This window comes from Uloborus diversus, chromosome 4 (assembly GCF_026930045.1).
Source record: "Uloborus diversus isolate 005 chromosome 4, Udiv.v.3.1, whole genome shotgun sequence".
NCBI lineage: Eukaryota > Metazoa > Arthropoda > Arachnida > Araneae > Uloboridae > Uloborus > Uloborus diversus.
In genome coordinates this window covers 40,704,306-40,729,594 of record NC_072734.1, presented here as the reverse complement: position 1 = coordinate 40,729,594, position 25,289 = coordinate 40,704,306, and the positions used below count along the sequence as shown (strand labels likewise).

The 25,289-nt window shown below is 31.5% G+C and overlaps 1 protein-coding gene across 1 annotated transcript in view; it reads left to right on the top strand.

The window, feature by feature from the left end:
• Positions 1 to 21,230, top strand: part of LOC129220267 (plasmanylethanolamine desaturase-like) — a 76,631-nt gene extending 55,401 nt beyond the window's left edge. Inside the window, exons 2-5 of the mRNA XM_054854650.1 lie at positions 7,736 to 7,855; positions 9,225 to 9,316; positions 14,750 to 14,968; positions 20,970 to 21,230. Of these exons, the coding sequence (XP_054710625.1) occupies positions 7,736 to 7,855; positions 9,225 to 9,316; positions 14,750 to 14,968; positions 20,970 to 21,230 (692 nt within the window). The remainder of the gene's footprint in view (positions 1 to 7,735; positions 7,856 to 9,224; positions 9,317 to 14,749; positions 14,969 to 20,969) is intronic.
• The last annotated feature ends 4,059 nt before the right edge of the window (positions 21,231 to 25,289 follow it).

Here is a 25,289-nt window from a genome sequence, read left to right as displayed (position 1 = left end):
CCCAAGGCAAAGGAGAGGTTCACCTACCATGTGTACTGGTTTTATCTCCAAATTTTTAACTGTGCCACTTACCTCCCTTTGCTTCTCCCTGCCTCATATAATGTTGCTACTTAAGAAAAATAAATTTTACCATAATGACCTTAGTCAAGTCGTTAAAATGAAGGAAATAACTTCACATTTTTTTCTCTTCCTTAGTTTTTCTACTCTTTCTGTTCTACCTTAAGGGGCACCCAGATGGGAGGTTACGAGAGGTCACCATGACCTCCAAAACTTTCTTCATTCGGCAAAATTTTTAGTTCTATTCGCCAAAATGATCATTATTCGCTAAATTTGGAGTTCCTTTCGTCAAAAATTTGAGTTTCATTCGGCAAAATCACCATTATTCGACAAAATATGAATCTCCGCCCTCCAAAAAATTTTAAGTTCGGGGCACCCCTGCCTACCTTTTCAATGAATGTCGTTCTCAGGGTCGACATTTGATCCTTTTATTGGATGTCTTTTTATTCAAAAGCTCACTGTTTTCCTTTGAAAAAGGGGTTCCTTGAAACCCCGAAATATGTGTGTGCAGTTATCTGTAAACTTTTGACCAATTTAACGTTATGTTTTTTCACAAAAATGAGATTCAATTCACTGATCAAGTAACGTTTCTGACGTCATCAACAGTGAAACTCGCACCACGGCATGATAATTTGGTAATGTTAGAAATTCAGGGAAATGCTTTATTTTGACAAGGCTGAGCTGGATCCATTAACTTAACTGTTTACTCTTAAGACTCATTTAAGAAAAATGAAGGAGCGAAAAAAGCGGTCAACTATGAACGCCATCTCCGGGAGTTTAGGGTTCATCCACTGGAGTTGGGGCTAAAATTACAACTATCAAAATATCATCAAACAGGCAATTGCTTCGTTCAAATTTAGAAGCAGTTTTCACCCGTCATACCTTGAGGGGCGATTTTCTAGTTTTAAATTTTTGTTTTGGAATGTTTATTATTTCTGTGGTAAGTTTATATGGTTATGCTTAAAATAATAATAATAATTCTATATTGTCGGCAGCTGCTTCGAAAGCCGCGTATCTTTTCTTTTATGCCACTGTGTAGGGTTGCCTGGTAAATGATTAATCTGCTTTCAATTGTTCCATTTTGAGAATGAGTTGAGCATTCGCGAGTCCTGAGAATACCTTTCATTTGTCAACTATAATAAAAGTCTAATAGATTTCATACATCAATTTTCACAATTGGTTCAAGCACTCTTCTTTCCGCAACCCAGTTCCCGAAATCGGGCTTATGTGGTAACAGTTTGTTCCTTTTGCTTTTGTATTCTTTTGACATACGATTGTCGATATTTTTCAATGATTCTCAATAATTAATCTCAGTTTCTATGTTACTTTTTCAATTTTTGAGACCAAAAGATGTCACGTCGTAGTACGTTCTTGTTGCTTTGTTATTATCAACTGTCAGAACGTCCTACAATACGCTGGGAATATGTTCCGTTTTTTTTTTTTTTTTTTTTTTTTTGAAGAATAATTTGTTGAACACGTAGGTTCTGAATACACGTGACACGTAGGCAGTTACTGAATTCTCAAAGTAGAGCAAGTGGTTGTCAGTAACCATTCAAAAGTTCGAGTTTTGTGTCTGTTTACATTGTTCCAAATTTATTAATATATTTATTCTTTTGCGATATTGATTACATTTGCATTTCAATTCAAGTAAGCGCATGAAAATACTTTTGTTTTTTATTTGAATAATGGCAATAAATGTGTCATTTCTATTCTGTATAATAAAAAAATACGGATAATATGTTCAATTTCGCTATGCTAATTTCAACGTTGAATAGTAATCTTAATCTATGCATTAATTTGAATGAATTTTCGGACAGCATTATATTTCTAATTAGAGGACCCGACAGACGTTGTTCTGTTCAAACTTTGTAAATTGAAAAGTTAAAAAATTTCAATAAACTCTCAAGTGTTTGAACCGTTTTGTTGAAAAAAATAAGTAAAAAGAAAATGTTTTAAGCTCTGCTTAATGTCAGAATGCGTATATTTATTACAACTTGATTTATCTAATGCCCACTGAGCAGTTGTTTTATTAACTATATTCTTTCTCCCATACTTGATGATTTGTTCCTTCAGCCATACTCAAAGGATAAAAAGCGTCCTCAGATATTAAATGTAAAAAACTAACTATCCATCTAGAACAAACGAAAAATCTCGCTGCAACATCCCCCATATGAAAAAGAATAAAACAATCGAAAGGATATCGTTTAAAAAAATGATAAAGGTAAAAGCAGTTCTCTGAATAAGCAAAAATCACTCATCCCTCCCCTCTGCCTCCGGATGTAAAATGCACAAATTCTTCAACTCTGACTAAACACTCTTTAAAAACGAAAAACATTTCTTATAAGTTTGAAATATTTCGCGGAAAAAAAACAATAAATTACATTAACAGTAGTTTTAAAATGTAAACAAATGATCACGCAACTCTATTGTTTATAGCCAAAGTCGCCAAGCTACCACGTAACTGCAGTCCAGCCGATCCGTGAGCGAAGCTAACTCCGACCGATTAGCGGTCCGATCTTTTGAACGAAAACTTTTAAAACTTCATTTCTTGCCTAATTTGTTCCTTCCAGCAAAGATAAAGATCTTCCACTGCACTGATCTTTTGTGTACAGAACTACCATGTTGTAATTTATCTGGACGAAAATAAAACTTGTTTCGTCTTTAAATTCCATCATCTTTTCCTTTAATAATGTACTAGTTTGATAATCCTTAAACTATTCTTTACATTGGTACCAAAACTCAGATGGATTTGAGCCAAGAAACAAATGTTGCTGGGTACGGTACTTTCTGATCATTTGGTTAGGAAAACCTGAAGCACCAATCCGGTCACATGGTACAACTACGACGACAGAACACACGTTTTACGTGAACCTTCCAGTACTTTACTTATGAATATATCACAGGACCTAAAATCGTTGCTTTCAAGAAATGTGTGTGAAGGCTTTTCTCTCTCTCCGTTTTATCTATTCTCAATTGACATATCACAGTAGGAAATTTCATTACAAAAAGCAGAGCTGGCTTTCTTATTGTCGTTTGGCAACGGATTAAATATTTATTTCAATTCTCGCTCAACAATAGGTTAAAATAAATGTTAATAATTTGGGAGATATAACCATCCAATGTTTAAATTAATTAATTAATTAACAAAAACGTTTCCGATTCGATCCATCGCGCTTCAAAACCATGCTTGCCAACCCTTAATTACACGCAAAAAATTTGATCAAAATCGGTCCAGCCGTTTATTGTGACAAAGTTTCTTATTGTGACAAACGTTCGCACAGAAGATTTTTATATATTAAAGATGACGTATTTTATAGTGCGGTGTTCGAATGTTGTCTTCATTTATTCAGATTTTGTATATTTTCAGTCCCTGTGCAGGATCGACCGTCAGTAAAAAATTGCTCCCAAAGCAAAGAAAAGTGAAAAATAAAGGTTACCAAGGTGCCTAAGAAAGAGGGGTCATTGCACAGCGCCACAATCTTTTTTTTTTTTTCGATTTTTTTTTTTGGGGGGGGGGAGGTTAAAGGCTCCTTTTCTCTTTTGGGTGTTCTTTTTCTTGTAAGTCTGCGCTGTAGCTTTTGGAGGCACCACGGATTTACTGCATACAGGGGGTTTTGGAGGTGTAGGCATAACGAGGATATGTAGTTGTAATTATAATGAAATAAGTATTTATGTAATCCATTTCAGAATTGTTTGAATTAAAAAATAAGAAGAAAAGCATTTGAATCTAAAACATCTCTTTTCACATTTTCCATGAAAATTTCCAATTTGAGTATATTCAGTGTATTCCATATGCGCCCAAATCACTTTTATTTATGCAGATATTTTGGAACGATTAGCCTAGTAACTTCCTATTCAGCCTAATCTTCCCATTGACACATTTCTCAGCGTCTTCACTCGTCCCTCCTGAGATTTTAATAATTCCTTTCCTGCTTACGATGCGGACAGCCACGCCCTATACGAAAGGCGGCATGTAGGGCGTGGCTAACTAAAAGCGTGAGAAGCCATATTTAGAAACTGAGCGCGACGCTCCCTTTGACGGAAGATGCTCACTTGTGAAGTTGACCTTTATTATGTATCGCATGAGTTCTTGTTTTATTCTTATTCGTGATGCGTTTTAAAAGTTTTTATAGGTGTCAGTGAAATGCTTTTTTGTGTTTACGCTGCAAAGGTGCAAAGTTCAGGATTGTAGGATGTTTGAGTTTCTTACCGTAATTTTTTGACCCGCGAACCGGTAAACATTTTTTAGAAAATGTCTCGTACTTGTGCGTGTGTTTTCTGGGGGAGGGGGGGGGGGGTTAGAAAAACACTTTGCTGGACAAGAATTATTACAGAAATTGATAACAAGATTTTTATCATGATTTGCTTACAATAATATTTTAATTCAAGAAAATACTGTAATCATTGCATACGCAAAAAAATAAATCTTTGAAAAAAATCGCAGGAAATTATGAAAAGAAATCACAAAATTACGGTTAAAAATATATAATAAATTGCAATTATTGTTATTATTATTTTTTTTTTTTTTTTTTTTAAGCGGAGAGGTAAAAAGCTCAACGAACCACTCAAATTTTTTCACTTACCGACGCGCGCGTGTCAGCCACAACGAATGATTCTTTTCTTTGGTATATTTCCTGATAATTTGACGTTTTTTTGTTCAGTTAAGTGAAGTTTAGGGCTCTATTCCAGGAAAAATAAAATGGGTAGCATTCCGCTTGGGAGTTATGTCAATATTTTGAGTTCTGTCCTAAAATTTTCATTATTTCATTTCCTACTTGCGCCGAAAAATAAAATTCAACCTAAAAATGAAACTTTTCATTATGATATGCCTATATTTTAAGACAGTTTCTCTAAAAAAGAAAGAGATAAATCTATACTGCTATTGCTTTTTTATGGAAATGAGGAGGGGGGATGCAGTTAACCAAAATATATGCTCAATATAAAGCTGCTTGTTTTATTGATACTTCTCTGCAGTCATTCTTCTTCTGCAGAAAAGGATGTAAAAATAAAACAATAAAGAAAATAAAAACAGCTGTGCAGCAAATGTTTCAGAAAAAGAGTTATAGAGGTTTGCAGTTCTGTGTAGGGGGGGGGGTGAACTGTATCACAGCTTATTGAAATAAAACAAATACAGCGTGTTAGTTCAAATCCAAATACAGTCAGATCTCGATAACTCGAATATTCCTTAATCTTGAATATTCATTGGGTCCCAAACTCTTGAGACTGTTGTGGAAACTTCCCATAACTCGAACTACTAATAACTCGAACATTTTAGCCGGTCCCTCGGCACTTCAAATAATCGAGAGTTGACTATAAACATTTAGTTCAAAAAACATATTTAAAGCAAAATTTATACGGTTGTCCCCAGGTGGAAAGTAATATTTATTTTTATAGTGCTTCTCTTGTATTGTGGTCTGAGCATTAGCTTGTTCTTCCAATGCACAGAGTCAGTTTGCATTGTGTTTCTGCTCAGTGAAGTTGGATTGTATCTTGCACAAAAAAATTTTTAATTTGGTCACTAACTTTTTGTTTTAAAAAAACGTAAATAGTAATTTGTTTTATTAAAATGCCACATTAAACGAAATTATCCTCCTTGTGGTTGGAAAAAGCAGACAGAAATGTATGCGAGATCAGCACATAGTGTAGCGCAGAAAGAAATGAATTTAAAACATTTTGTTGTTTGTAGATTATCTTTCCAATATTGATTATCAAGGATTTTCACAGGTATTGTTTCATGCTGATGCGGCAAGGCATAAGAGGTTGACATGTAACTTGAAAAATCAAGCTGTATTTTAAGTCCCGTGTTCTTTGTCTTCTACTGAAAACAAATTGGTTATACATTTATCTTACGTTTACATTACTTTATCTTTGTACATTTATCTTACTGGTATAAATTTCTACTTCATAATATGCCACTTTATTAAAGAATAAAAGATTGAATGCATTCCATTGTAGTTTTCAAGATTGAAATTGAAACGTTTTATCATCCACTACGAAATTCAAGCTTATAAATTACATTTAATTTGAAACAAAACTTGATATTTGTTGTCCTAAAATTTTATAAAAATTGTGTCCTAAAATTTTTGATATCTTCACTCCGACCCCTGCAATGGGAAGAAGTCAGTTTTTTTATATTTCCTGGAAAAGGGGAGGCTAAATTGCTTACATTTTCATCCTAACTCTTTGAGAAACATTTATTCATATTAATTGATAAAAATCTCTGCCCCCAATTAGAAGTATTAATGTTTGACACTTCCGCCCATTGTTCACAATGTACACAAAGGAACACACATGCACGCTGCCTTTCCTTGCGTATCTTCCTTTTCTTTGTAGGTAATGTAAAAGGCGGCTTATCTCTTAATAAATTCTTGTCAAGGGAACTTAGCTATAAATATCTTAAAAGAATGCGCTCCATTCAGATAACAGTGTCTGAGAGAAATTCCTGACGCATTACAAACATGTGAGATAATAAAAACTGATAATTCAGCTCCGAACAAAAAGGCGGATTATTCACTACATTCCATTCACATAAAACTCATTCCTGTTGCAATCAAATCTTATTTTCTAATATGCATTTACAATTTGTTTTTTGTTCATTTATCTGTGTATTTTTTTTAGAGCTCTGTCTACTTTTCAACATTTAACATTACATAATTTTGGGCTGGCATAGGCGGCTCGTACGGGGGAGATGGTCAAGTGTTCGTCACTTTCAAAAGTTAAGGGGCCTTGCTCCCTCACTTTTTGGAGTTTAAAATAAATAACCGATTGAAAAAGTGGATTGATTTATTCCTCGCTTGCGGTACCCGCACGGCTTTGCCCTTAGTAGAAAATTAAAAGGTCATTTGGTTCGCCTGTATATTTGCAAATAATAGAATATGAATTTCTCGCCGATTGACTATGTTAATTTTCTCGCCCATATTACGGTTTCACGTTGTGATAATTTGGTAATTTACTCATCCATGTTATGATAATTTGCTCGGTAAAATATTCTTAAAAATGGAATAGAAGAACAGAATCGAATTTTCGAAAAATCGCTTCGAGGTGCTCACACCTATGCCACGAACTGATTCTGTGCCATATTTCATGAAAATTGGTCGAACGGTCTAGGCGCGTAACAGTCATCCAGACAGAGATCTAGACTTTCAGCTTTATTTTATTAGTAAAGAAAAATAAAAACTAAAAATTCCAAATAAATGAACTTCTCTCATGTTGTTTCATAAGAATGTAATTTTTAATTGAAAGGGGCCATCGATGGCCATCAATCCCGATTTTTGTTGCTATATTCCACATTTCTAGTAGATCATTTAATCAGCCATGTTAAAAGACAATAATATAGCTCAATTTTCCCAACAAAAAAAAAGGCTTCTTTTGCGCCGCCTCCCAAGCCCCCCAACACTTCTCTTGATCCGCCACGTTTTTGGTGCACCAGCCGCTTGGAATAAATTGTATAAATTATTATCAATACAAGTTCACTACAAATAACAGATTTTGGTTGAAAAATAGCAGTGCAAATAATTATTTATTGGAGTAAAAGAGAGAGAAAATTGTTTCATCAAGTTGCATTGTTTCATGTAATGATTTTTGGGTTACACTATTTATTGCAGCTCACGAGGTGTGAGAGATTAAATGTATGTTTGTACTTGACTCAAATCAATTGAAGTTTATATTTTTATTGCAGGGAAAAGAATACAAGAAATAATATCTGTGTTTCTGTGCCTTGCTCTTATGGCAATCAACTTTGCCCATTTAGTATATTTTTTCCAACCCAGTCAGTGGAGTTCCATTCTCATATCTGCATGTGAGTATAAGTTTTATCGTGTTTCAGATAGCTTTACTACCTTACGATTCATAAGTTATAAAATACTGGATGTGGAGGATAAAAATAATTTTAAGAGGGATGTTTTGGATTGTTTAATTGGTTTATTACGTGATCATGGCGTTTTATTTTATTTATTTACTTTTCTATCATTTTATTTACTTTTCTTATGAATTGTCGTTTTCTTACACATTCCTTGGGTCCTTGGGTGGAAAAGACATATGAACTTCGGATATACTTGAGACTTTTCTGGAACAGATTTTTTTCTGTAGCAGTAGCTGTGCAACTGTAGCAAACCGTTTTGGCATTGAATTTTTAAAATGCAATATTAAGGTATATATTGAGCAATTTGGGAAGAGTGTAGGTCCTCTCTTTCAAAAATCTTCCGACTTTGAAGGCTTCAAAATGCGTTTAATTTAGGTTTAATGATGCTTTTGGAAATAAGAGGGTTCGAAGGCTTTCTCCAGAAATGTTTCGACCATTGAAACAAAGCTATCTTTGGTAATTCTAGGAAAATGGTGGCAGATTCAGAAACTCTTTTCTTCAAAAAACACACTTTTATAATACATTTGGCAATGTTAGAAAAGGGAAGTTCTCCTTCTGGAAATTTTTTTGAAATTAATACCTCAAAAGCTCCATTTTTTGGCAGTATTTCACTAAGTTGTGGAAAAATAGATGCGTAAGCTTTTCTCCTGTGTAGTTTTTTTTTTTTTTTTTTTTGAAATTGAAGACCTAAAAAGATGATTTTCAGTTGTCTTTTGTAACGTAAGGAAGAAGCTTGGGAATCAGAGGTTCTCCCTCGAAAATATTCCGAAATAAGAAGCCTTTAAATGTAAGTTCAGGCTCTCTAGCTTTGTCAAGAGAAGTTCATGACTACATTATATACGCGCTTATGATAAGTACTTGAATTTGTCACTATCAGAAATTTCCTCTTGTGCTCTGGCTTGCCTTCCCAGCAGATCTGAAACTGTTTACAGCAACAAATGTACAATGAATAAAAAAGAGACGAGCGTGAGATAAAAGAAAAAGTTTTATAGCTGAGAAAAAAGAAGAAAAAAAGATTGTGTTTTATGTGTATTATTTTGGAAGAACAAAACTAACTTTTTAAGAAATGCATATGTGTGATGATGGCTTCAAACTTCATTTGTATTCTTCTTTGAGAGAGCTAATAAGCTGTCAACAGGGACTTAGCCCCCTTGAGTCCTCACCCCTTAACTCCGCCCATGATTTAGAACAATCTGAATTAAATACAGAAATGTAATGTATTAATATGTATTTTTCTGTAAAACAGTTTTAATTACTTAAAATATATTTGCTTTTTTTTAGTAACTGTTATTTGTATACTTTCCAGTGTGTGGTGTGATATTAGCAGATTTTTTAAGTGGTTTAGTTCATTGGGGTGCTGATACTTGGGGTTCAGTTGATGTGCCTATCATTGGAAAAGTAAGTGATTATATTTTTTTTTTAAACTCATAAACCAAAAAGAAATATAGAATTTGATTTTTATTTTTGATTTGTTTGTGAAATTTAAATTAATACTTGGAGATGCACTGAATATTTGATTGGTATTTGGTATACTGCCTGGTCGGCAGATAAACCTATCTTTTCTAGCGTGGGGAGAATGCTGATTTTCTCACCACTACATCAATGGATTGTTGCTCTTTAGTATCAATAAAAATAAAATAAAATAAAAATATTAACTATCAATAAAAATTTTAACCAAATATTCTATTAGAATTTTAACTAAATATGCGATATTCGGAAAATATGGTAAACAGTGCATTTCTATTACTTTTTATGATTTACTTCTTATTCATACTGCAGATTGTAGACTTTTTATGTGGTAGCCAAGTGTCTGTTTTCCCTCTAAAAATTAAATTTCTGCGACATTGGTCCCCTAAATTATTTTTGTTTTGTTCTGCACAGAAAAATATCATTCTTTTTTATGTAGTATGGATTAAAATAAATCATCATCAATTTTGAAAAAACAGTCAATCTACTTCTTTTCAATCTTGTAAAATATTATTATGCATTTAATTTAACTACAATGATTGAAATGTAGTTAAATGCTATCATGGTACAAAAAAGTATTAGTTTATTAACTCGATATTTGCAACAGCTCTTTTAAATAGATTTGTTCTGTCTTAAATGCATTTCTGCAAAAAACAATTTTACCATTCCCAAAAAATGCCTGTAAAGTTATTTTCCTATGCTATTTTTTCAAGGTGTAGCAATTTTTCTCTCACTGTATCAATGAGTTCCAATTAATGAGCAGAAAGAGGCAAGCATAAAACTCTGCATGCATAAAAAACAGTAACACGGTTGTCTTATCAGTGCATAGAAGCTTGTGAATCTATACTTGAGAATTTTTCCTCAAGAAGCATTTTATGGAGCATTTTGTCCCACACAACTGGGTTACACCATCCAAAAGTTTGGCATGAGTGACAAGAAGGTGTTTATTTCCTGTGAAACTGCATTATAATGAAGCCTGTAAATTCTTTCACCACAGTTTGGATAGATTTCTTAATATGTGCAATTTCAAATTTTTTTTAAGTAGCAAAAAATGTTTATTGTGAAAATAAAATTTGATCATATATATATATATATATATATATATATATATATATATATATATATATATATATATATATACTAGGAGTACCCGCACAGCTCTGCTCGTGCTATAAAACTAAATAAAAAAAAATCTTAGAGCAAGTGTAAATTTCTCTTTCCACTCCGAAATAAAAAGAAAGATCCTGTTTCGTTAGTTAAAATGTGCACATATAATTTTGTCTGAGCTCCAAACATAGTCCCTAAACTAATTTTAAGAAAAATCCTGATATAAAGATTACACCTGTCCGTCAAAATTCTCTCGAAAGAATTTTTTTTCCATTAATTTATTGGAATGATTTTGTAAACTATATCACTCATTGCGCCTCAGTCATTATGTGTTGGGGGCCTTCGTGGCTTTGTGGTAGAAACTTCACTTCCAATGCCGGTAAACGTGGGTCCGATAACCTCGGATGCTCTGAGTGGTGTATTTCCTTTCTTTACGCTGAAAATCTTTCTCATGTTGTCTATGTGTGAAGTCCAAAATCTCGAGGCAATGGCACTCAATCCTTCCATGGTCATTAACCATGGACACATAAACAACAACAGTAGTGTCATATAAGTTAAAGGCAACAATTTTTAACGTAATTAAAAATATCGTCTTTTTTATAGCAATGAATGGACAGAATTAACAGTTTCTTATTGATACTTCTCTATCACGTAAGTATTCGTCAGTTAAAAGACTGAATTAATACACAATGTCACAAAAATATCCAAAAAGTCCCAAAACTTGGTTCAGAAAAGTGTCATTTCATCACGGAGCAGAAAATAGCACAAACATTGAGGAAAAAGGAATAGAATTTTTTTTCTGTCTCGCTTTTCATATTTTAACAATGAAGTGCAGAGAGAGAAAAAAAAGACAGCTGAAATGAAAATAATTTCACTGTAATCGCTTTAAACCTTTTTTTTTAAAAAAAAACTGTTTTTCCGTTACACATGAAATTGCTCTGAACTAAAAGGCATTATTTTCTCTATTGTAATTAAAATAGCAGGGCTGTGGACATTACTGTACGCTATGGATCGCTGTAAAATAAAATCCCAACAAAACGTAAATGTGAAAAGGAGCCAAGTTCGATTAAAATGAGGCCCTGGGTAGACGTAGACGGTGTCACCAATAAAATAATTCAGATCTAAATGGGTACCAAGTTCCATAGCTGTTCCTCAGAAGTTGGATTGTCCCTTGTTTTCCAATTCATTCAGAAAACAATTTTTTTATTTTCTTTGATTCCGGATTTTAAACTTGCGGCAAGTTTTGGTCGTCAAAAAACACTTTCCAAAACGAGTGCCCACTCCAATTATGCAGTAACTTGGCAAGTTTAAATCCGGAATGAAAGAAAGTAAAAAAAATGTTTTCAAAAAAGAATTGAAGAACACGGGGCAATCCAATTTCCATGAGGAACTGCTATGGAACTTGTTATCCGTTGAGATCTGAATCTTGTCGGTTACACCGTCTACCCAGAACCTCATTTCGATCGAACTTGGCTACTTTTCACATTGATATTTTGTTTGGATATCATTAATAAGCTAAATCATATTAATGTTCTTCTTTACAATTAAATGTAAAAGCGCGTACAAATACAACTTCCATCCCCTACTGCTTTTTCGATGCACTGGTTTCTTTTCATTGGTAATTTCGAAAATATTTCGATAACTGGGGGTTTGGCGCTATCGTCCAATTATGGGCTGTAATCGTTTGCTTCTGTCACTATCAGCAAGGCCATGGCCGAAATACATTAGCTCTTGGTCTTTGGCGTCCACAAATTTGGCGATAGTTGGGAAAATTGCTAAGTCTCCTATTTTTGAAACTCTTTCCACAATTTCTACAATGTCCGGGGGAATTATCACAACGTAAATCGTTAAAATATGCAGAATTGGCGAAAACATTTCTCCACTGCTTAATAATTCTGTGGCGCCAAGTTTGTCGACCTTTAAGAAATTAAAATGAAGTGAAGCTAAAAGATGTAACCATGGCAATGCAAAGCAAAACATCAGCAATTTTAATGGAGATTAGATTTATTCAAAGTTTATTTTTAACAGCTTGTAACTTTTTTTCCTTTGGAAATAGAAGGTTATTTTTTCGATCATAGGTCGAGATATTTCTGGAGTAAAAAATGTCGCATTTTCCAACGGTTTCAAAAAGAAAACTGTGGGACAATTCCTTCACTTTTTATTGATAAGTTTAATGAAGAAAGTATTGTCGAAATTTCAGCTACGCCTAAAAAAGTTCGAGCTATAAACACAAATTACTCCCATCGTAATGATGTTAGAGCATTGAAACAAATTGCTTAGAATGCGAAAAATTCTACCCTTTTCAACGATATAAAATATTAATATGTGCAAGTAATTTTTCACCCCTTTTAATAGCCTATAATAGGTAATTTACGTGAAATTTGGACCTAAATTGAAATAAAAAAAACTATTTATCAGATTTTTTTGGTTTATAGTCTATGTTACTCAGTAAGAAAGCACCTTTCATATAGTGAAAGAATTTTTCAAATAGGTGCAGGGGTTCCGGAGATTACCTCAAACATATAAACACACAAAAATCCGTACTCTCTCTTTATAATATTAGTATATATATATATATATATATATATATATATATATATATATATATATATATATATATATATATATATATATATATATATATATATTTAGTTCTATTTGCCATTTTGGTAATTTAAACTTTTAGAATTCTTTCCTCAATGAAACTTGTTTTTCCTTTCTTTCTTTTTAAAAAGCAGATGATAATATTCAATCAAATGTTGAATGTCGCAAAAAGTTGTTAAAAAATTCTTTTTAAAAAACTTTGTAAATGATCCGTAACATTTCTGCATTTTAAAAGTATCACTCCTAATACTTTTGATTCAGTATTGAAGCAGTAAGCATTTGATGCAGTATTGAAGATTGTTTTTCTTTTTTTTTAAACATTTGTGCTAACAATTTAAGTATTGTTACTACTTTTTAAAAAAACATGGAAATGATTTTTTTTTTTTCTTTTTCACATCTTGTGCAAAAAGTACCCATTTTTCCACAAGTTTTTCATAATCAAGATCTTTACCAACTATTCCTAGCACATATAACTTGGCCTCAGAGAGATGACCAGTATTTTCCTTTGATAGGGCCAATGGTTTAAGAATTAATTTTGTTTCAATTTATCTATATATATAAAGCACACGGTGTTTCTTGCTTTCTTTGTTTCTTTGTACCCGATGGCTAGAAGCCACCATAGCACCTACAGTTTTGAGACTTGGCACAAAATTCGAACATACCACGGGGGTCTGCACCTCGAAGCCCGAATTCTAAATTTCTTATTCATTTTTTCATAATTAACTAATTAAGCTGAAAGTTCAATTTTTTGCCTAATTAGGGGGTAAAAAAATCCCCCCCTCCACCCCTAACATATGTCGTTGGAAAGAGCTTTCCTTTCCGAAAAAGATGACGTTTGTTCCATTTCTCTCAATTAGTTAGAACAGGAGATATAAGCGATTCTAATTGCGATCTTAATTGAGCCAATTTTCAAGGCTAAACTTGATTTTTGTTTCTGCAGTGACGTCATCTTCAGTATATGGTTGCGTTTCGAATAGTAGAGCCGGTGAATTCTTGATTTGTTTATTGCGCTGTTGTCATTTTTGTTAAATTCATTGTGCGAATGTTAATTGATTTTCTTTTTAATTTGAACGTCACTTGGCGAATTTGGAACTAACCAATGTAGTTGCAGATTATTTGTTTATTTCGCAAAATATTTAGATTTCAAAGTATTGCATTTAGGTTTTCAAAGAGTGTTCATGCATTCTAGTTAAAAAATATGATTACTGATTATTTGACATAAGATTGGGGGGGGGGGGGTTAATTCTAGAGGTTTTTTTTTCCTTTTCTCAGACGATAGCTTTTCTATAGTTAAATTTTTCATACGGGGTGCGGGATTTCCTTTTTGTCCTAGATGTACCAAGTTTTTTAAATGTGGTGTTTTTCTGCTGGGAAGATGAATCCTTTTTCGTATGGGATACGGGGCTTCCTTTTTGTCCTAGATGTACCGTGATTTTTAAAAGCAATTGCTTGCTGCCGTAGGCGTCAAACTTGGCATAAAAACATGGGGAAGGGGGAGTGGATTTTTTTTTATTCAACGGATTTACTTTAAATTCTTTACCATGAGCATCGGCGTGCGGGTACAGCTAGTTTATGATATGTGTAAGTATTCATGCATCATGTTTGGAAATACAGTATGAATGATTAAGTATTGATAAAGTGTATCTTTTTTAGGCTTTCATTCGTCCATTTCGTGAACATCACATTGATCCCACAGCCATTACACGCCATGATTTTATTGAAACCAATGGTGATAACTTCATGGTTACAGTACCTTTTCTAGGATACATGGCTTATCAGTTCCTTTCTTATCCTTTGGAGAAAATTCTTCCTATTTATCATTGGAATTGCTTTGTGTTTCTGTTAGGTATTTTTGTAGCTATGACAAATCAGGTATGTTAACACTCTTAATTTACTATTGATGTTTAATTTTGCTTATAATCAGTGTCAAAAAAGATCTCTTTATGAACATCTCTGTATTTGCCCTTTTCTTTTATAAGTGTAATGCTCTTTTTGCTACCTTTCATAATTTTATGCATTAAAACCAATTTTGATTTTTTCCAACTACAACATACTTTCCTTGTGTAAACATCTTGCACAATTCTATTTTGTCCATCACATTGGAATCAATTTATTGAAATTGAGATCAATTCTTTTTTATGGCTGATTGAACTGTTTTAGTAACATACAGTGGCCGACAAAAAAGAACTGCATCACTTGCAAAAATTCACATTTTAAAGAATTTCTCTATTAATAAGAAAACAATTGTTCTGTAACTTAATTCACATAAAAGACATGCTTCAGATGACATGTTTCAATAAAAAAGTTTCACCCATAGGCTTAGTTGATGAGCAACAAATTGAAGAAACCAAATCCACGAAGATATTAACATTTCTTTAAAAAATATTAATTTTGCTCGCATGTTTTTTGCTCATGACTCAGAGTTTTCCATTCTGGCTTACTAAACTTTCAAAAATCTTCAGAGCGTACGAGGTGAACTATTATACTAAAACTTAAAATGAAAATTTGGATGAAATTTGAGCATTTAAAGCAGTTAGTGCCATAATGTGCATGTGCAAAAGATGGCTATTTATAATTTTCAAAATTTTGTGGCCAAATAGATTTGGAAACTTATGAAAAAAATTTCGCTTGAATATCATAAAACAGTTTAAACAATATTGGCAACTAATAAGATACATTCCAATTATTCTCGGATTGGCGATGAATTATAAAGGATCATTCAAAATTAATCTGTTTTTATCACAAATCACACTGAATGATTGCAGGGAAACGTTGCTAATTTGTGAACAATCCTTAGTGACACCTCCCTCCCCCTCTTTTTGTAATGACTGTAAAATTAAAAATCTAACAAATTGAAGTTTTTGTGTCGCGAAGTTATGCATTGTTCCCCCTTATACTTGAGTTTTAAAATATTTTGTTAAAACGTTATGCCATAAAAGGGAAACAAGTTTAGTTAGATGAACAGGTTTTTGAAATTTATGTATTTTTAACCTTTTCAACCCCCCCCCCCCCCCCAATTTAATTTTTCTTAAAATTTTTGTTTGTTTTAGCATGTTTCAAAATTTAACAAGATTGGTACCAAAGCTCTTTTTTAGCATTATGATCTGTAGATTTTTTTGCAAAAAAAAGCATTAAAATTTTGTTTTGATATTCAAATGCGAGATTTTAATGTCTTTTATTTGTTATGATTTTGGTGCATTTAGAATAAAGGCTTTGAAGCAAAATATTACGGCTGTTATGAATGCTTTTTACAGAACCTTACTAATTTCTTTCTCTGTTTTTTTTCGTTGCCAAAATGCATGCTATTACATGTACTTATTAAAGTGAAATAAAGAAAATTGTCTTTCATTTTATACAAATACAAAAGTGACCATCAGCAACAGGCTGTTCTTAGACAATTTACAATCCCCAGTGAAGATTAATGGCCCTCTTAAAACTATCTATTCCCTTGCTCATTACCACCTCTTCCAGTAAGCTGTTCCAAGGTTCCACTACCCTGCTAAAATAATAATTTTTCCTAATATCCATGTTAGCCTGAGATTTTAATGCTTAAGACAATGACCCATTGTTCTGTTTTTAGTGCTAAACTTTAGAACCCGTAACATCTTTTATTTTAATAAATTTAAACTGCTGAGGCTGAATCATGTCCCCTCGGTCTCTTCTTTGCTAAAGACTACATTTTTAACATTCTAAGCCTGGAATCGTAGACTAAATGAGAAAGTCCATTTATTAGCCTTGTAGCCCGCCTTTGAATCCTCTCCAATACATTAATATCTTTCTTATGATAAGGAGACCAAAACTGAACAGCATACTCCAAATGAGGTCTTACCAAACTTCTATATAAGGGCAGAAGAACTTCTTTAGATGTGTTTGAAATAGATCTATTGATAAATTCAAGCATCTTATTGGCTTTGTTACTAGCTATGCTGCACTGCTAACCAAACTTTAAGTCCTGTCTTATTAAGACGCCCAGATCAGTAACTTTTTCTGCCTGACTAATGACTGAACCTTGCAAATATTAATTTGTATACTTATTTCCATGCCCTAAATGTAGCACTTGACATTTCCCAACATTAACAGCCATGCCCCATTTATTAGCTCACTCCGTAATATGATCTAGATCCTCTTGCAGCTGATTTGTTTGTTCTTCATTTCTTCATTTTCTACAATCCCCATAACTTTGACATCATCAGCAAAACATCATGTCCCCAGAAATATTTTTATGAATATCTTTCATAAAAACAATGAACAAAACAAGCCCTATCACTGATCCCTGAGGAACCCCGCTTGAAACCTCACTCCATTCAGAATAATTTCCCCTTACAACTACCCTTTGTTTCCTTCCGGTCAGCCAGTTATGTATAATTCCAAATAGATTTAATCATAAAACAAACTCTATTTTACATTATAAAGTATACGCATGTCATCTTTAGTTTAAAGTTAAATTTACAATATGCAGATTGCAGAAGTACATTAACATGATGTTTTCAATTGCATAAGTTTAAATTTTTACATTTGAAACCATTGGATGGCAGTTGGGCATTTAATATATGGGTCATTCTCCAGAAAACGTAACTTTTGAACACAAATATTTTTCAATTTCAAAACCTTTTGTTTTATTTTTTTGCATTCTTACATGAAAGTGTTATCTACTAGAAGTAACCATAAACAATGGCCCAGCTAAGTTCCAATTATTTTACTTATAAATAAAATTAAAAAAATGCATTGTTCACGGAAATAAAAAAATAAATAAATAAAAACTTTTAACGTTTAAATATTGAGGCCAATTTAATATTAAAGTAGTAATTTTGTAAATTGTGCAAACAATCAGCTATTTTAATGATTAGTGGAGATAGAACATTACGCTCTCTTAATTAAAGTACGGCTTAATTACTAGTTTCAAATATATGTTAAAAAATGGAATTTAGTAAATTTGAGGATATACTAACAATTTATAACTTTGGTAGAATGCCTATTATTGATGTATTTCACCTCCATCAGTTATTTTCACCTCAGAAATAATGACATTGATATGGTCTGTCACGGAGGTGAGGATCTTCCCATTAATAAAGACCTAATAGAAAAAATTTTATGGATTTTTTTTTCTTTGTTGCTACAATCTGAAAATGTTAAGCATATGAAAAAACATGTTCACTTCTTTTATTACATTAATTTATATACCTGAAATTCAAGTTCACGGAGGTGAGAAGTCGGAGTAACCATACTAAGTTTTTAAAGCAAAATCTATCTTCTTGTTTTTTCTCAGACAAAAATCTCAGAACTTCAACTATGGCTGAAAATAAACAAGGAGGCTCCCTTGTATTACAGAAAATAAAAGTTGATGTCATTACCAGGGGCGTAGTTAAGGGGGGGTTTGGGGACAAACCCCCCCCCCCCCCGAAAAGTTAGTCTCAAAAAAAAAGAGAAAAAGAAGAGAGAAGAGAAAGAAAAAAAAAGAAGAAAAGGAAAAAATTCCAAGCGATTATACATATATATATATATATATATATATATATATATATATATATATATATATATATATATATATATATATATATTATATATATATATATATATATATATATATATATATATATATATATATATATATATATATAAAAAGAAGTAACCCCCCCCCCCCCCCGAAAGTCGGGTCTAGCTACGCCACTGGTCATTACTCCCACGTGTTAATGAGGAATGACATTTTGAGTTTAGATAGGGCGTGTGAGAATTTGTTGTATGATATGACTCCTTGTCCTTCTAAAACGAACTAAAACACAATATTAAAAAATTAAGTATACCTAAACAATTAGTATTTGAGACACTTGTGAAAGGAATAATAAATAAATAAGTATATACTTTTAATTAAACAAGTTATTAAGCAACCTAAACAGTCACACAAGGTGTGTGACATGCCACGGAGATGAGAATTCACATGTTGTGAATCAAAAATATACTGAAAAAAATTATTATTAAAAAACTGTTGGCAGGTTTAAATAGATATATTTTTGATAAAATTAAAAATCATTGTTGAATGAATTGTTTCTTAAAGTTTCCACTTTAAAAGGCGGGTGACAGAAAAGTTACACTTTTTGAAGTATGAACCATACAGCATAAAAGTATAAAATATTTATCTTTGAAAAGATTTTTAACTTTTGTCTTTTATATACTTACTAGCTGCATTATCTGGTGTTGCATAGTCTACCTCAAAAATTACCTGTGCTCGCAATGCTTAGCAATCAGTCAAAAAAAATATAAATAAATAAATAAATAAAATTCCCCTTTCAATGTGTGGAAAAGAACGATTTTCTGACTCAAAATTAAAATTTAGACCTTTTTGGCTTTTTTTAAAATCCTAAAACTTCTGTCATCTTTGTATTAACTGCAGCAGCCATGATCTTTTCAAGTTGACATGGCCGTAGAATGATGATTGTTAGTCAGATGAATTCGCATGTATCAATAAATCATGTTCTGAAAATTTTTTGAAAAATATTAAAATACTTAGATTAAAATAATTCTAAAACTGACGTGCATCAACTGAACAGAATTTTGCCTATCTGTTATGTTCCACAAGAACTATTAAAACCGGCAGAAAGCCCAGTTAATACTTAAAATAAAATATAAAAAAACATGAAAACTAAATCCATAATCCTTTATTCTTTTTGAATATATAAAAAAAAGTTCTCACTTATTGTTTCACAAATAAAATAATATGTTTACTTTCTTTATAAAATAGTCTGTTTACGAATCAGACTATTTTATAAAGAAAGATTACTTTTTTTTTCTTTTAATGCTTTGCTTAAAAATGAGGTTTTCATCATCATGTACGCGTGTGTTTAGTGTTAAAGAATTTAGTGTTAAAGAATATGTTGAGCAATTACTTTTCTTAACTATATTAATGATGGTGTATAAGAAAAACTGTCAATTTTATTTGGTTCTGTACTGAATTGAATTGTAATTTTGGAGTAAAAGCAATATTGCAAGAGTGAAAATCTGCTTCACACACAGGAAGAGGGATCTAAGTAGGTTTTCCTGTTAAAGTTAAAATTGTGTAATGCAGTGTAGTTAAATTTAGAGCAACACATTCTAAAATTGCAAAATTAATTGATAAAAATTAAATTAACTGATTTTAATTAATAATTTTGTTTAAAAAAATCGCTTGATTCAAATCAATTGATTTAAATTAATGACTTTTTAAAATCATTTTGATTTAAATCAAGCTAATTTAAATCAGTGAACCCTGATTAGGGGGTGTTCTAGTTATCTCTCAAACTTGGGTAAAGTTCATATTGTGCAGTTTTTTAAAAGCTTTAAAATATTGCAAAAATCAAAAAAAAAAAAAAAAATATGGCTTTTTTTCGACACATGTCACTTTTGTATTTATAAAATTAGTAAGGATTCATTAAGTAAGAGAAGTTGGAAATTTATTTGTTTAAAAATTTATGTAAAATCATGTCACTTTCCCATTTTCCTGTAAAATAATTTTGCAATATCTTACGAGTTACTGAAATACTGCCAGTAAAAAGTGTCAACTAATCAGCATATGTAATTTACATTTTATCACGAAAATACAAAATATTTTTTGAATTGAAAAATATTTCTTTTAGTTTAGCAAAATTTCTTCTGGTCTGACGAAAATCCTTTACTGTTATTATAATAATATTTTTTTCTAAGCAATGCAAAATTTAAATACAAAATTTTAAAAATATCTTGTTTCAGTGCTCTTTGCACACAAAAGGCTGCAATTTTTTGTTTCTAATTTGAAGAAATTGGTACTCATTTTTGAGATTTTTTTTTTTTTTACTGACTTCTATGAAAAATAAGTTTGATTTGAAAATTCATGTCTCATTAACTTTCTGTTTATTTTTGGCAGATCCATAAATGGTCACATACTTATTTTGGAATCCCATATTGGGTCACCCTTCTCCAAGATTTCCATGTCATTTTGCCACGAAGACATCATCGTATCCATCATGTCGCACCACACGAGACTTACTTTTGCATAACCACTGGCTGGCTAAATTATCCTTTAGAAAAACTAAATTTTTGGCCAGCTTTAGAATGGGTGATAGAATATGTCTTCAGCTGCAAGCCTAGGACTGATGATTTAAAATGGGCTCAACGGAAAGATTAGCATATGGAATTCTTAGCTTCAAATTTTTTAAAAATTAGTCAATTATTAAGGCTCACGGTGCCTCATTTTTTACTTAGTATCTTTAAAAATGTATGCTTTATTTTGTTCTTTTTATTTCTACACACCTGTTTTAATGTATTTCAACCAGCATCAAAAGTAAAACTATTCGCTTACACATTATTCTTCAATAAATATGAATAATTGGCAAACATTGCTTGAAACAGTTTGTAAATGTTGTTCTTTGTAAAATGCTAATAATAAATCCCTATCTACTCCATTGAAATATCAGTAAAGGCATTCTTCAAAATAAAAGCTCTAAATTTGCAATTCTACTTTTTACGGAAAAATTATCTATTAGCTCAGTTTTCTAAACTCAGTCAAATAAACTATTGTTTTGTATTTGTGCTTGAATATAAAAGGTTACATTGATTAATTGTGCTGCAAAATTTTTATACTTTTATATTTTTAACAGCTAACTGTTAAAAATTTATCTTCAACTGAAGTATGCATTCATTTGCTGTCCATTTATCTAATGCACATTCCATATGCTATCTAGATATTGTTGTTGTTGTCGTGTCTAATGACGTGCAGAGTGCAAAAGGTTTAGATGCCTCCAAAAGTCTTGATAACAAGATCTGCTAATTGCTCTATTCATTAGAATGGGGGTGCCATTGCCTCCGAAGAGGTTAGACTTCTGCCTGTTTGGACCGGGGGAGGTATTTTATTTCCCTCCTACCACTCACAGGGTGATCCTGTGGTGGCACTCCCCTATCCGCCACCCGGAGACGCGCTCAGTGTGGGTTACAGGATCCCGTACTGAGTATCTAGATATTAATATTTTGATTTGTTTGATAAAAACATATCACGTAAGAGTTTTTTTCTTGCATAAATGATTAAATGTTAATAGAAATGAAATTTGAGTTTCTCATAAGATTTTAGTGCCTTACACAATTATTTGCAAATGTATTCAGTTTCTTTGATTGTCAAAGTGCATAAAGTGAAAAAGTTTATATTTATTTATAAATTATTAAATATATTCATTGAAATTTAGTTATTATTAAACATATTCATTAAAATTTAGTTATTATTAATATATTCATTATTAAACTTAAACAAAAGATTTTTTTTTCACTGAGGGAAAAGTAATTTTTTTTTCCCTTGGAGCACAAAATATTTATGATTGTTCAAACATTATTTGTATTTAATGGGATGCAACAATTAAGAATTCCATTCATGTTCTAATTCTGTTTTGCCAGAACTTACCAATCTTTTAGGGCTAGCACAGTTTCATTATATTACAAACAAATATTTCCCACCATTTTTATCTTTGTTTAAATTATCATTTTATCATATCTGTTCTAAATGCTGAAACTATTTTACACTAGTTTGGTTTAAAAGTATGATAAAAGCAATGAAAGTTATCATAAAGACATGATCATAGATTTCCTTCATTCAGTTTACGTTTTTTTTTCATTATGATTTGTTTCTTTTAATGCACAAAATGTTGAAATTATTCTTTTATAATGTGAATGAAAGTGAAACAAATTTCTATCAAAATTTATACAAAATTTTAATTGCATATTGTTGAGATTCATATTATACCATAAACATTTGGTGCTGGTTGAAGGTGTCTTGTAAGAGTATGTATTTATATACATTTTTGGTTTTAAATTTGAAAGCTGTTTTGTCCATACCATCTATGTAATGTGATGTTTGAATATTGTGCTACTGACAGTGTAACACTAATTTTTTAATGAGATTTAAGGTGTACATATCTATTTTACTAAAAGAATTTTTAATGACTAAGAAATTCATAAATTTTGTTAAAACTTAGAAGTGGTAATGTTACTTTTTTATTCTCTACATGCTTATCTTCAAAGAAAGTAATCTAGTAGGTCTTTGCATTGCATTAAAAGTAAAATTTCGCTGAAAATTTATACTATCAGCTAATGCGTTCGAAATCTTTTAAATATTCGTCATAACTTAACTAATTTATTCATTTTTTATTTCTTAATATAATGAAAATATTTTATAAGAAGTTATGGCATATCTAGGAATCACTGAGCATCTTTGGCAAATCATTCCAGTGTTTTTATCTCGCCTTGCAAATAAATGCTATTATTGATACAGGATACTAAATGAAATGGTTTAACCCTGAATAGTTTTGGGAGTTTTTTAAAAATAATTTATTTGTAAAATCGAAAAAATAAATTAAGGATACAAGTTTAAAAATTATATCTTAATTAAAATTATTTTGTTAAAAACATTGCATTTTATGTATTTTTTTTAACAAAGAAAGAAAAGGAAAAGGGAAGTTTTTTTGGATAGGTAATTGTTTAATTATTCCTCTCCCCACAACTATTATATTGATTAAATTGGATATAATCAATAATAATTTTAAAGTTTTATTTTAATAAGCTTCCATTTTCATTTTGAATGTTACACTTTTCTTTCCTGGAATGTACTGCCTTGAGTGTTCTTACCAGTTCCTTCATGGCACTATAGCATCATTTCTCAACTTTGCGCCATGTTCACTTATAAGGAGGATCTCATTCTGCCTAAAAATTCGAAATTAGACGAAATATCCTTCATAAAATAAAATATTTTAAGTTGCAAAAACTTCATCTACAACTTAATAATATCAACATTAGTTAGGGCATACCTAACCTGGTAGCATTACAACTCTGCAAGGTTAGGTTTTCCTCAACTCTAATAGTTAATCCTCATATCGCGTCGCATCAGAGCAACAGTGAGATATCTAATCCCAGAAATAACACTGAAATATCTTACTGTCGCTCTGAAGCGACAATATGTATAATAGCAAATGATCGAGTAACGTTCTGATGTCATCAACAATGAAACTCGTGCCACGGCATGATAATTTGATAATATTTTTGGTAATGTTTGACATGCAGGGAAATGCTTTATTTTGATAAGAACAAGTCTGAACTGGATCCAGTCACTTAACTGTTTTACTGGTAAAACTGTTATTTTAGGAGAATGAAGAAACGAAAAAGTGGTCTACTATTAACGCTATCTACTGGAGTTTAGGGTTAATCCACTGGAGTTGGGGTTAAAATTTCAACTGTCAAAATATCACCAGGCTATTGCTTCATTAAAATGTAGAAGAATAGAAGCCATCTTCACCTGTCATATCTTGATGGGCGACTTTCTAGTTGTTTTAAATAATAATTGAATCATTATCAATGCAACAATTGACTTTCTTCCTTTTACTTACCTGGTTTTCAGCAAGGAGTTTCATTGAAAACACTTGTAAGTGAATATTTTCAAATTATGATAAGCAATTTCTGCATTTCATTTTTGAAGCTGCCATAGAAGAGAAGCCCTTTTTGCTTAAGTAAGAAATGATAAATGTTTTCACAGCTTCCAATACTAGGCTTCCAATACAATCAGGAGGCCAAAATTTTCCTAAATCTTGAGATAAAAGTTCTAGTTGAAGAGTTTTGTTGACTGATATATTGTTATTCTGAACAGATGATTTGGTAATTGCAAGATAATCAGCATTTTGGTCAAAGAGATTGAGAACCCATGTTTTCAAAAAAAAAAAAAAAAACAAATCCTCGTTGTTATATGATAAATAAAACAGTAACTGAATTTTTCCATTCATGAAATCGCCATTTTATGCTCTTTAACATGCAATCACTAACAATGAAATAACTTTGTAGCTAGTCAAGATATTCTTTCCCATGAAAAACAGTAAAACTTTGATAAATGTTTAATTAAAATAAAGTACTGAAAGTTTTTTTTTTTTTTTTTTTTTTAATTTGCCTTTTAGAGGAATCAGAGCGCTAAAAATGGTTGGGAAACGATGCTCACTATATGCCATTTTAAACTAATATTTTTTTTCTTGCAAAACTGGATCAGAGCTTTGTAGTAATTTTGTATCCACAAAAATAAATTAATAAATTAATTATAGAGCTATTTTGCTAAACAAATATTAGTGTTACAAAAAGCTTTAAAAATGGTGAGTTATGTACCAGTGCTTGTATTTTTGTCCTCGGTGATTTTTTTTTTACTTGTAAGTTTTTTGCTATTATT